At 46.7% G+C, this 13,840-nt stretch overlaps 1 protein-coding gene across 2 annotated transcripts in view; it reads right to left on the bottom strand.

Annotated features, from left to right (window-relative positions):
- clip2 (CAP-GLY domain containing linker protein 2) overlaps positions 1-13,840 on the bottom strand; it is a 90,925-nt gene that overhangs the window by 51,090 nt on the left and 25,995 nt on the right. For both annotated transcript variants that reach the window (XM_080508834.1, XM_080508833.1), the window contains exons 4-5: positions 9,914-10,038; positions 8,076-8,289 (exon numbers count right to left, since the gene is read on the bottom strand). In XM_080508834.1, coding sequence (XP_080364960.1) covers positions 8,076-8,289; positions 9,914-10,038 — 339 coding nt within the window. The remainder of the gene's footprint in view (positions 1-8,075; positions 8,290-9,913; positions 10,039-13,840) is intronic.

Raw genomic sequence — 13,840 nt, forward strand, 5'->3', positions numbered from 1 at the left:
TTTCACAAACTTTCACCGACATGAATTACATGTCTCAGGCCAGACCTCGTACAGGTTTTGCATGTCCTCATGACAGTAGAACAGGAGACATGAGAGTGAGGTCAGGTAAAAATGAAGAAGCTGCCCATATATGGAGTGATGCACTGACCAATCACAGTGGAGAATTTCACAGCTGCGCCGAGCGCGGACACTCTGACGTCAGAGTGTGAGACAGGGAGGATTATATTAGAAGATTTTGCGAACAACTGCTCTTAATCTATACTTATCGGGGGAGTATGTGGACAAAAATACCATACTTTTGTAGGAATTTTTGTCCTCTTTAAGATTGTGTACGCTTGGAAGCAGTCAGAGGTAAACTTTGGACACCAGGGGGCGCTGTTTGGCGACAACGCCGGATATCTCCCATCAGGATTCAATGTAAAAATGTAGAATGAAAAAAATGTTACTGTGTCGCTTTAACTCATCATTCTGGGGACTTGTTGTGGAATTTTCCCCACATATGTTACATCCTCTTGTTCGGCAGGGTCTCGTGGGCGTGGCGATGCCCTCGGTTTGTGGCTGAGAGTCACGGTTTGCAAACAGTTAAGAGTAGTTCGGGGAGTTTAAAATCGTTGATTTTCGGCGAGAATTTTCCGTTTCCCCATGTTAATGGATGACAGGAGCCAAAAAGGCGATTAGGGGGTGGGGAGCTTGGACGGCTAATAAAAATTAAACTGGACTAGGTAAGAAAAATTCCCTCTAAATTATTGTAGTAAACAATCTCCTCTATTTTTGTATATCTCAATTTAACCGATACGACCTTCGCCCTATGATGGTTTAGATTTTCCGTTTCTGCCTTTTTTTGCCTTTTTTGGGTGAACACCTTACTTTGAAAGGCAAATAGCCGGCTTCCTGTTGGAGTTAGGTCAAAAGTTAGAGTGCGTGAGTCGTAGGCCTCGAGTAGACGAACAAATTTCGTATTCGCGACATTTCTCTACGACATTCCTACGGACCGTGGCGGGCGATTGAAAGTGTCTAGGTGGCGCTAGAGAGGCACTTTTGGATTTTCTGGAAATTTGTTGACATGAGATTGTGGAGTGCCACACTTTTGACGAGTCTTCCAAATTTGGTGAGTTTTTGAGCGTGTTTAGGGGGTCAAATTGAGGGATTTATCCGTGAAATAAATAATAATAATAATAAAAAACATTCGAAAAACAATATACAATTTCGCCACCACGTCAGAGTGGCCGGGACCCCCTTCGGGGGCCCCGGCCACTCTGACAGGGTCATGAGAGTGTCCGAATGAGTGCGGGGCCTCCTGCGGAGGCCCCGCACTCATTCGGCGACGACGAATTCCAAAAGAGACCTGCCGTTGGCATGGGCCTAGGGCCCATGCCGTTGGCATGGGCCTAGGGCCCATGCCGTTGGCGAGGTCCCTAATTAAAGCTGCAAGCAGCATTGGTCGGGACCTCGAGACTGCCCGTCGGGGGGGTGGCTATGAACGGTTCAAAATATTTGCTTAAATATTAAAAAAAAAAAAAAAAAAAATTTGTATGACTTTTATTTTGAAAAAACTGCGTCAAAACCAGCTAATTAGCTAATGATTTGTGATCGCAGCAACCCCATTAGGCTACCTACCAAATTTCGGCTCAATCAGACAATGTTTGCTCGCATGCTAACAGGCATGCTAAGCCGCAAGCTAGCCGAGCTGCCTGAAAATGTCTCTTGGGTACTCCCCAGATGGCCCCGATCCTGAATGTGGTCTTACTTCAATTCTAGTGTAAAAGACACAGCACTTATGGCACAATGAAGGTTTTTCAAAAACTTCCACCGACATGAATTATATGGCCTCAGGCCAGGCCTCCTACGGAGGTCAGTGTGTGACATGAGAGTGACCTGGTGGAGTGCCGGGCCTAGGAGGCCCGGCCTTTGTCGGCGGTGTGCGAAGGTGTGAATGATGCCATAAAGGTTTTTCAAAAACTTCCACCTACATGAATTATATGGCCTCAGGCCAGGCCTCCTACGGAGGTCAGTGTGTGACATGAGAGTGACCTGGTGGAGTGCCGGGCCTAGGAGGCCCGGCCTTTGTCGGCAGTGTGCGAAGGTGTGAATGATGCAATAAAGGTTTTTCACAAACTTCCACCGACATGAATTACATGTCTCAGGCCAGAGCTCGTACAGGTTTTGCATGTCCTCATGACAGGAGAACATGAGACATGAGAGTGAGGTCAGGTCACATAAGAGTAACCTGAACTGAGAATGACTGCTGAGGTCACTCTCAGGTCAAACTGCAGGATATGACAGGCTGTCAATCACACAGCAGTGATGAGCCTGAAGCTACAGGAAGCTGCCCATATATGGAGTGATGCACTGACCAATCACAGTGGAGAATTTCACAGCTGCACCGAGCGCGGACACTCTGACGGCAGAGTGAGCCAGAGAGGATTATATTAGAAGATTTTGCGAACAACTGCTCTTAATCTATACTTATCGGGGGAGTATGTGGATAAAAATACCATACTTTTGTAGGAATTTTTGTCCTCTTTAATAGTGTGTGGGTTTGGAAGCAGTCAGAGGTAAACTTTGGACACCAGGGGGCGCTGTTTGGCAGGAACGGCAGATTTGGCTCCATCCGCTATAGTGTTAAGATTTCGGACGAGAAAAATTTTACTGTGTCGCTTTAACTCGTCATTCTGGGGACTTGTTTTGGAATTTTCCCCACATATGTTACATCCTCTTGTTCGGCAGGGTCTCGTGTACGTGGCGATGCCCTCGGTTTGTGGCTGAGAGTCACGGTTTGCAAACAGTTAAGAGTAGTTCGGGGAGTTGTAAATCGTTGATTTTCGGCGAGAATTTTCCGTTTCCCCATGTTAATGGATGACAGGAGCCAAAATGCCGATTAGGGGGTGGGGAGCTTGGACGGCTAATAAAAATTAAACTGGACTAGGTAAGAAAATTTCCCTCTAGAGTTCAGTAGTAAACAATCTCCTCTATTTTTGTATATCTCAATTTAACCGATGCGACCTTCGCCCTATGAGGAGTTAAATTTTCCGTTTCTGCCTTTTTTTCCCTTTTTTGGGCGAATACCTTACATTGAAAGGCAAATAGCCGGCTTCCTGTTGGAGTTAGGTCAAAAGTTAGAGCGCGTGAGTCGTAGGGGTCGAGTAGACGAAGAAGTTTCGTATTCGCGACATTTCTCTACGATTTTCCTACGGACCGTGGCGGGCGATTGCAATTTTCTAGGTGGCGCTAGAGAGCCATTTTTGGACTTTCCTGGAATGTTTTGACATGGTCACCGGCTCTATGCGATTTTTCACGAGCCATCCAAATTTGGTGAGTTTTTGAGCGTGGATAGGGGGTCCAATATGAGTGAAAGCGTAAAAAACGAAGATAAAAGAATAATTAAAGCTGCAAGCAGCATTGGTCGGGACCTCGAGACTGCCCGTCGGGGGGGTGGCTATGAACGGTTCAAAATATTTGCTTAAATATAAAAAAAAAAAAAAAAAAAATTTTGTATGACTTTTATTTTGAAAAAACTGCGTGAAAACCAGCTAATTAGCTAATGATTTGTGATCGCAGCAACCCCATTAGGCTACCTACCAAATTTCGGCTCAATCAGACAATGTTTGCTCGCATGCTAACAGGCATGCTAAGCCGCAAGCTAGCCGAGCTGCCTGAAAATGTCTCTTGGGTACTCCCCAGATGGCCCCGATCCTGAATGTGGTCTTACTTCAATTCTAGTGTAAAAGACACAGCACTTATGGCACAATGAAGGTTTTTCAAAAACTTCCACCGACATGAATTATATGGCCTCAGGCCAGACCTCCTACGGAGGTCAGTGTGTGACATGAGAGTGACCTGGTGGAGTGCCGGGCCTAGGAGGCCCGGCCTTTGTCGGCGGTGTGCGAAGGTGTGAATGATGCCATAAAGGTTTTTCAAAAACTTCCACCTACATGAATTATATGGCCTCAGGCCAGGCCTCCTACGGAGGTCAGTGTGTGACATGAGAGTGACCTGGTGGAGTGCCGGGCCTAGGAGGCCCGGCCTTTGTCGGCAGTGTGCGAAGGTGTGAATGATGCAATAAAGGTTTTTCACAAACTTCCACCGACATGAATTACATGTCTCAGGCCAGACCTCGTACAGGTTTTGCATGTCCTCATGACAGGAGAACATGAGACATGAGAGTGAGGTCAGGTCACATAAGAGTAACCTGACCTGAGAATGACTGCTGAGGTCACTCTCAGGTCAAACTGCAGGATATGACAGGCTGTCAATCACACAGCAGTGATGAGCCTGAAGCTACAGGAAGCTGCCCATATATGGAGTAATGCACTGACCAATCACAGTGGAGAATTTCACAGCTGCACCGAGCGCGGACACTCTGACGGCAGAGTGAGCCAGAGAGGATTATATTAGAAGATTTTGCGAACAACTGCTCTTAATCTATACTTATCGGGGGAGTATGTGGATAAAAATACCATACTTTTGTAGGAATTTTTGTCCTCTTTAATAGTGTGTGGGTTTGGAAGCAGTCAGAGGTAAACTTTGGACACCAGGGGGCGCTGTTTGGCAGGAACGGCAGATTTGGCTCCATCCGCTATAGTGTTAAGATTTCGGACGAGAAAAATTTTACTGTGTCGCTTTAACTCGTCATTCTGGGGACTTGTTTTGGAATTTTCCCCACATATGTTACATCCTCTTGTTCGGCAGGGTCTCGTGTACGTGGCGATGCCCTCGGTTTGTGGCTGAGAGTCACGGTTTGCAAACAGTTAAGAGTAGTTCGGGGAGTTGTAAATCGTTGATTTTCGGCGAGAATTTTCCGTTTCCCCATGTTAATGGATGACAGGAGCCAAAATGCCGATTAGGGGGTGGGGAGCTTGGACGGCTAATAAAAATTAAACTGGACTAGGTAAGAAAATTTCCCTCTAGAGTTCAGTAGGAAACAATCTCCTCTATTTTTGTATATCTCAATTTAACCGATGCGACCTTCGCCCTATGAGGAGTTAAATTTTCCGTTTCTGCCTTTTTTTCCCTTTTTTGGGCGAATACCTTACATTGAAAGGCAAATAGCCGGCTTCCTGTTGGAGTTAGGGCAAAAGTTAGAGCGCGTGAGTCGTAGGGCTCGAGTAGACGAACAAATTTCGTATTCGCGACATTTCTCTACGACATTCCTACGGACCGTGGCGGGCGATTGCAATTTTCTAGGTGGCGCTAGAGAGCCATTTTTGGACTTTGTGGGGATTTTTTTTTATTTTATAAAATTTTTCGCCACTTCTGACGATCCTGCCAAATTTGGTGAGTTTTTGAGCGTGTTTAGGGGGTCAAATTAGAGCTCAAAGAGGCGTCAGGAGTCCCAAGAAAGAATAATAATAAGAAACATTCGAAATACAATATATAATTTCGCCACCAGGTAGTGGCCGCGCCCCCTTCGGGGGCGCGGCCACTCTGAGGGGGTCAGGAGAGTTCTGGATGTGTGTGGGGCCTCCTGCGGAGGCCCCACACTTTTGGCGACGACGAAATCCAAAAGAGACCTGCCGTTGGCTGGGCCTAGGGCCCACCCGTTGGCGAGGTCCCTAATAATAAGAAACATTCGAAATACAATATATAATTTCGCCACCAGGTAGTGGCCGCGCCCCCTTCGGGGGCGCGGCCACTCTGGGAGGGTCAGGAGAGTTCTGGATGAGTGTGGGGCCTCCTGCGGAGGCCCCACACTTTTGGCGACGACGAAATCCAAAAGAGACCTGCCGTTGGCTGGGCCTAGGGCCCACCCGTTGGCGAGGTCCCTAATAATTGTGGCTGTCCTCTGGCACAACGTTTTACAGTAAAGTTAGTGACGACATGGAGGAAATTGTAAGTTTACAAAAAGTGCCTGAAAATTCCACATTTAAGAATAAGTATTACTGCCTTAAACGTGTCAATCTGACATCACTGCAGTTCACGAATGAACTCGGTTTAAAAGTTGCAGCGTGAAGCTTTTCAATGTCCAGAGATCTGAACCTGTGGTCTCCTGTGGTTTAGTGCAAACGGTGGAGCTTCAGCTGCTTTGTGAGCACTTAAGAAAATGAGCAGTGTCCGTCTTCAGTCCCGGTCCGGGCCAACAATCCAAAAAGTGAAGTAGAGAGAGAGCGTCTCTCCCTGCAGGACCTGGCCTGTACCGGGAGCTACAATCCATGTGGGATTCTGTCAGGTTCTGCTGCCGACCATCTCCCAGCATTTCTTTCCTCAGAGCCTGGAAATGCAGCGTCGGAGCAACAGAGCCACTCGACAGATTATGCAGATTATTCACTGCTCAGCGGATTATTCCCTGCTCAGTAGATTATTCCCTGCTCAGCAGATTATTCCCTGCTCAGTAGATTATTCCCTGCTCAGTAGATTATTCACTGCTCAGTAGATTATTCCCTGCTCAGTAGATTATTCCCTGCTCAGTAGATTATTCCCTGCTCAGTAGATTATTCCCTGCTCAGCAGATTATTCCCTGCTCAGTAGATTATTCCCTGCTCAGTAGATTATTCCCTGCTCAGCAGATTATTCCCTGCTCAGTAGATTATTCCCTGCTCAGTAGATTATTCCCTGCTCAGTAGATTATTCCCTGCTCAGTAGATTATTCCCTGCTCAGCAGATTATTCCCTGCTCAGTAGATTATTCCCTGCTCAGTAGATTATTCCCTGCTCAGTAAATTATTCCCTGCTCAGTAGATTATTCCCTGCTCAGTAGATTATTCCCTGCTCAGCAGATTATTCCCTGCTCAGCAGATTATTCCCTGCTCAGTAGATTATTCCCCGCTCAGTAGATTATTCTCTGCTCAATAGATTATTCCCTGCTCAGCAGATTATTCCCTGCTCAGCAGATTATTCCCTGCTCAGCAGATTATTCCCTACTCAGCAGATTATTCCCTGCTCAGCAGATTATTCCCTGCTCAGCAGATTATTCCCTGCTCAGCAGATTATTCCCTGCTCAGCAGATTATTCCCTACTCAGCAGATAATTCCCTGCTCAGTAGATTATTCCCTGCTCAGCAGATTATTCACTGCTCAGTAGATTATTCCCTGCTCAGTAGATTATTCCCTGCTCAGTAGATTATTCCCTGCTCAGTAGATTATTCACTGCTCAGTAGATTATTCCCTGATCAGTAGATTATTCCCTGCTCAGTAGATTATTCCCTGCTCAGTAGATTATTCCCTGCTCAGTAGATTATTCCCTGCTCAGTAGATTATTCTCTGCTCAGCAGATTATTCCCTGCTCAGCAGATTATTCCCTGCTCAGTAGATTATTCCCTGCTCAGTAGATTATTCCCTGCTCAGTAGATTATTCCCTGCTCAGTAGATTATTCCCTGCTCAGTAGATTATTCCCTGCTCAGTAGATTATTCCCTGCTCAGTAGATTATTCCCTGCTCAGTAGATTATTCAGTGATGGGAACTTAATCTGCCTTTTGCTTGAAACCCATATTTATCATTGAAAGAGAATTATTACCTTCAAATCCTCGGTCATGTTGCCATGGAGACTGATGCTGAAATCAGCCACAGGCTGTACGGGGACGACATCAAGCTGGTCCATAAGAACAGTGAGACACAGACTGACTGATCCAGACCACCACACATTAAAAAAGTAGCAGGTCTTTCACACCTTTGTTTCCATAACTTCCTCAATGTGTTCTATTTTTATTCATCGTATTTCTTACATGATCAGACTCATCGTTTCAAACTTGGGGGACAAACTTGGAACCTCCCTGATGTTTGTTTCTTCTCACAACAGGTGAACATTTGGAGCTTTTTGAAGTTTATTCTTGCAGACTTTCAGAAACTGATGTTTTATCCACTGATATTTTCTGCTTTTTAATCCTGGTTCCCTGTTTTCGTTTACACTGTTATAATTGCTTTGCACATTTTTACTGACATTTCGCATCAACAAACAAAAAGTTGGAGTATAAACAAGCTATTTATGGTTTTGCTGTCGTGGTTTCCTTCTGTCAAGTTTGCAGACAGCAGAGCCTCTCCATCTTCTTCACCAGACAGCAAATAAGCATTTTTTTTCTCCCCAAATGTGGATGAATTGGTTGAAGCGACAAGCGGTGCCGAGTGTAAACACGAGCGTCTTACCAGGCCGGCGCGGCTCGGCCGCCCGCCCACCGACGACGCCACCGAGCTGACGGAGCTGATGGATGAGCTGCTGGGGCTGTGGGCGAGCGACGAGACGCCCATGGCCACTCGCTTGCTCTTCTTGGCCTTCGCTGGGCTGGTGGACGGGAAGCCGATACGGATCACCTTGTGGATCGGAGCGAACAGGCCGAACTTCGGGAGGCACTGGAAGTATCTGTAGGAGAGAGGGAGAGAGAGACAGAGAGAGAAAGAGAGAGAAAAAGGCGCATTTGTCATTTTTCAAATCAACATTTTCTTTGAAATGTTGCAGTTGTTCTTGGTAGTTCGGCCGGATTGAGCCTCAAGTGGACCAGATGTTTGAAACAACTGCTGTGGAGGATCTATGCAAGTGAATAGATGGTTTATTTGACCATTCGTCTCACTCTCTTCTTCTGTCCCTCCTCATGTTGTTTACATTTTGTTGACTCTTATTTAACAAGCACTTGAAAATGGATCTACTTGCTGACCAGCGATACCAGAAATGGAGGGTACCCCCCAAGTGGAGGAACCAAATTCTCGTACTTAGTAACTTTGTTTATTTAGTGCATTTGTTGTAAAGTTCTTTATTATTATTTGATTTTTAAATCAGAGAGTTCATTCAGTCCAGTTTTCATATCAAATCCAAATCATTCTAATTTTACACATCTATATAAATATATACCATCTATAATATCATTCAATAGTGCAAGACACATTTCAATGACTAACCCTTTCATGTTCATATATTTTCTAATAAAGTATATACATTTCTGAATGATGAGCAAAAGCAAATAGATAAACACAAAACAAAATAAACAAACAAACAGAAAAGGCTGTTAGTCTCACTCATCTATTTATACAAGTAATCCTGTAGAGTCTATGTTTTATAGAAGGGAAATGAAAGCAAATCTGAGAATATATATCAATATATACAACCCATTTGTAGAATTTCTCCAATTGCATCTCAATAGAGAATGTCAGTCTATACACGCACGCACGCACACACACACACACACAGTTATGTACCAGTCATCTAATGTCAGAGCATCTACCACTTCTTTGTCAAGTAATATTCTTGATAGATATTAGTCTGCTGCAGATTGAGTATGTAGAACTGGAGCTCCAAGATACAACGTGAGAACGTCCAAAAGGATAATTATTTAGAGTATAGTTTCTCAACTTTTATGGAGTTCTTGCCAGAAAGAGTAGGAGTTTTGAGCAGTCCAAAATATAACGACTTTCAGAACCGCAATTCAAAGCTGGGCCACTCCTTCAAAAGACTTTTGATGGTGTCGTCGACAAACAGTAACTCCATGATTCCGAACAGTTGTATGTCCAATTTCCTGTCAAAGATATCAAATTTGATGTCTCTTTTCCACAGGAGCACTAAAATATCTCATGATATTTTTTCACCCAAATTCCCTGGAGCTGTGTGAGTAAGTAGTTTTCCATTGTGATTTACAAAGATCCTCTGTTGGGCTGGTTTTTACTGAGGTGTGTGGGTTTTACGTTGTTTGGTCTAAAACAGTGAGTCACGTCTGGACACCTTGGTGCTGACCGGCGTGGCGTCCATCTTTATTTCTGTCAACAGCGTCTTCTACGCTCTGGAGCCCGAAACCATCTGATCACGTTCCCACTGCGGTCTGCCAGAGGTCGGGTTTCAAACGTATCACGTTGAACGATCCCGATAGAAAATCGGATCCGAGCAAATAAATCTGAATTGAGCATGAAGACCTGCGGTGAACGGAGCCTTTGTGTCGGAGTGCTGATCGGGATCAATGTGATCACATGTGATCGATCCTCTCGTCGTGCGTCGGTACCTCGTCCCGGCCACGGCGCCGTCGTTCTTCCCCAGCGGATCGTCCAGCTCCACGCCGCACCACTCGCCCTTGGCGAAGTCCGTCTCCCCCATGTAACGGATCACTCCCATCTTGGAGCCTCCGACCTGACGGCAGAGGAGAAAGACTGCGAGTCAACACATTGTCCACACTTCATCAACACGTGGTCCACACTTCATCAACACGTCGTCCACACTTCATCAACACGTCGTCCACACTTCATCAACACGTGGTCCACACTTCATCAACACATCGTCCACACTTCATCAACACGTCGTCCACACTTCATCAACACGTGGTCCACACTTCATCAACACATCGTCCACACTTCATCAACACGTCGTCCACACTTCATCAACACGTGGTCCACACTTCATCAACACATCGTCCACACTTCATCAACACGTCGTCCACACTTCATCAACACGTGGTCCACACTTCATCAACACGTCGTCCACACTTCATCAACACGTGGTCCACACTTCCTCAACACGTGGTCCACACTTCATCAACACATCGTCCACACTTCATCAACACGTCGTCCACACTTCATCAACACGTGGTCCACACTTCATCAACACATCGTCCACACTTCATCAACACGTCGTCCACACTTCATCAACACGTGGTCCACACTTCATCAACACATCGTCCACACTTCATCAACACGTCGTCCACACTTCATCAACACGTCGTCCACACTTCATCAACACATCGTCCACACTTCATCAACACATTGTCCACACTTCATCAACACGTCGTCCACACTTCATCAACACATTGTCCACACTTCATCAACACATCGTCCACACTTCATCAACACGTGGTCCACACTTCATCAACACGTGGTCCACACTTCCTCAACACGTCGTCCACACTTCATCAACACGTGGTCCACACTTCATCAACACGTCGTCCACACTTCATCAACACGTCATCAACACGTCATCGACACGCCGTCCACACTTCATCAACACATCGTCCACACTTCCTCAACACGTGGTCCACACTTCATCAACACGTCGTCCACACTTCATCAACACGTCGTCCACACTTCATCAACACATTGTCCACACTTCCTCAACACGTCGTCCACACTTCATCAACACGTGGTCCACACTTCCTCAACACGCCGTCCACACTTCATCAACACGTGGTCCACACTTCCTCAACACGTCGTCCACACTTCCTCAACACGTGGTCCACACTTCATCAACACGTCGTCCACACTTCATCAACACGTGGTCCACACTTCCTCAACACGTCGTCCACACTTCATCAACACGTGGTCCACACTTCATCAACACGTGGTCCACACTTCATCAACACGTCGTCCACACTTCATCAACACGTCATCAACACGTCATCGACACGCCGTCCACACTTCATCAACACATCGTCCACACTTCCTCAACACGTGGTCCACACTTCATCAACACGTCGTCCACACTTCATCAACACGTGGTCCACACTTCCTCAACACGTCGTCCACACTTCATCAACACGTGGTCCACACTTCATCAACACGTCGTCCACACTTCATCAACACGTCATCAACACGTCATCGACACGCCGTCCACACTTCATCAACACATCGTCCACACTTCCTCAACACGTGGTCCACACTTCCTCAACACGTCGTCCACACTTCATCAACACGTGGTCCACACTTCCTCAACACGTCGTCCACACTTCATCAACACGTGGTCCACACTTCATCAACACGTGGTCCACACTTCATCAACACGTCGTCCACACTTCATCAACACGTCATCAACACGTCATCGACACGCCGTCCACACTTCATCAACACATCGTCCACACTTCCTCAACACGTCGTCCACACTTCATCAACACGTCGTCCACACTTCATCAACACGTGGTCCACACTTCCTCAACACGTCGTCCACACTTCATCAACACGTGGTCCACACTTCATCAACACGTCGTCCACACTTCATCAACACGTCATCAACACGTCATCGACACGCCGTCCACACTTCATCAACACATCGTCCACACTTCCTCAACACGTGGTCCACACTTCCTCAACACGTCGTCCACACTTCATCAACACGTGGTCCACACTTCCTCAACACGTCGTCCACACTTCATCAACACGTGGTCCACACTTCATCAACACGTGGTCCACACTTCATCAACACGTCGTCCACACTTCATCAACACGTCATCAACACGTCATCGACACGCCGTCCACACTTCATCAACACATCGTCCACACTTCCTCAACACGTCGTCCACACTTCATCAACACGTCGTTCACACTTCATCAACACGTGGTCCACACTTCATCAACACGTGGTCCACACTTCATCAACACGTGGTCCACACGTCCTCAACACGTGGTCCACACGTCCTCAACACGTGGTCCACACTTCATCAACACGTCGTCCACACTTCATCAACACGTCGTCCACACTTCCTCAACACATTGTCCACACTTCATCAACACGTGGTCCACACTTCATCAACACGTCGTCCACACTTCATCAACACGTGGTCCACACTTCATCAACACGTGGTCCACACGTCATCAACACGTCGTCCACACTTCATCAACACGTGGTCCACACTTCATCAACACGTGGTCCACACTTCATCAACACGTCGTCCACACTTCATCAACACATTGTCCACACTTCATCAACACGTCGTCCACACTTCATCAACACATTGTCCACACTTCATCAACACGTCGTCCACACTTCATCAACACGTCATCAACACGTCATCGACACGCCGTCCACACTTCATCAACACATCGTCCACACTTCCTCAACACGTCGTCCACACTTCATCAACACGTCGTTCACACTTCATCAACACGTGGTCCACACTTCATCAACACGTGGTCCACACTTCATCAACACGTGGTCCACACGTCCTCAACACGTGGTCCACACGTCCTCAACACGTCGTCCACACTTCATCAACACGTCGTCCACACTTCATCAACACGTCGTCCACACTTCCTCAACACATTGTCCACACTTCATCAACACGTGGTCCACACTTCATCAACACGTCGTCCACACTTCATCAACACGTGGTCCACACTTCATCAACACGTGGTCCACACGTCATCAACACGTCGTCCACACTTCATCAACACGTGGTCCACACTTCATCAACACGTGGTCCACACTTCATCAACACGTCGTCCACACTTCATCAACACATTGTCCACACTTCATCAACACGTCGTCCACACTTCATCAACACATTGTCCACACTTCATCAACACGTCGTCCACACTTCATCAACACGTCATCAACACGTCGTCCACACTTCATCAACACGTCGTCCACACTTCATCAACACGTCGTCCACACTTCATCAACACGTCGTCCACACTTCATCAACACGTCGTCCACACTTCATCAACACGTCGTCCACACTTCATCAACACGTCGTCCACACTTCATCAACACGTCGTCCACACTTCATCAACACGTCGTCCACACTTCATCAACACGTCGTCCACACTTCATCAACACGTCGTCCACACTTCATCAACACGTCGTCAACACGTCATCAACACGTCGTCCACACTTCATCAACACGTGGTCCACACTTCATCAACACGTGGTCCACACTTCATCAACACGTGGTCCACACTTCATCAACACGTCATCCACACTTCATCAACACGTTGTCCACACTTCATCAACACGTCGTCCACACTTCATCAACACATTGTCCACACTTCATCAACACGTTGTCCACACTTCATCGACACGTCGTCCACACTTCATCGACACGTCGTCCACACTTCGACACGTCATCGACACGTCATCGACACGTCATCAACACTTCATCAACACGTCATCGACACGCCGTCCACACTTCATCAACACGTCATCTACACGCCGTCCACACTTCATCAAC

This window comes from Blennius ocellaris, assembly GCF_963422515.1.
Source record: "Blennius ocellaris genome assembly, chromosome: 14".
In the NCBI taxonomy this organism is placed as follows: Eukaryota; Metazoa; Chordata; class Actinopteri; order Blenniiformes; family Blenniidae; genus Blennius; species Blennius ocellaris.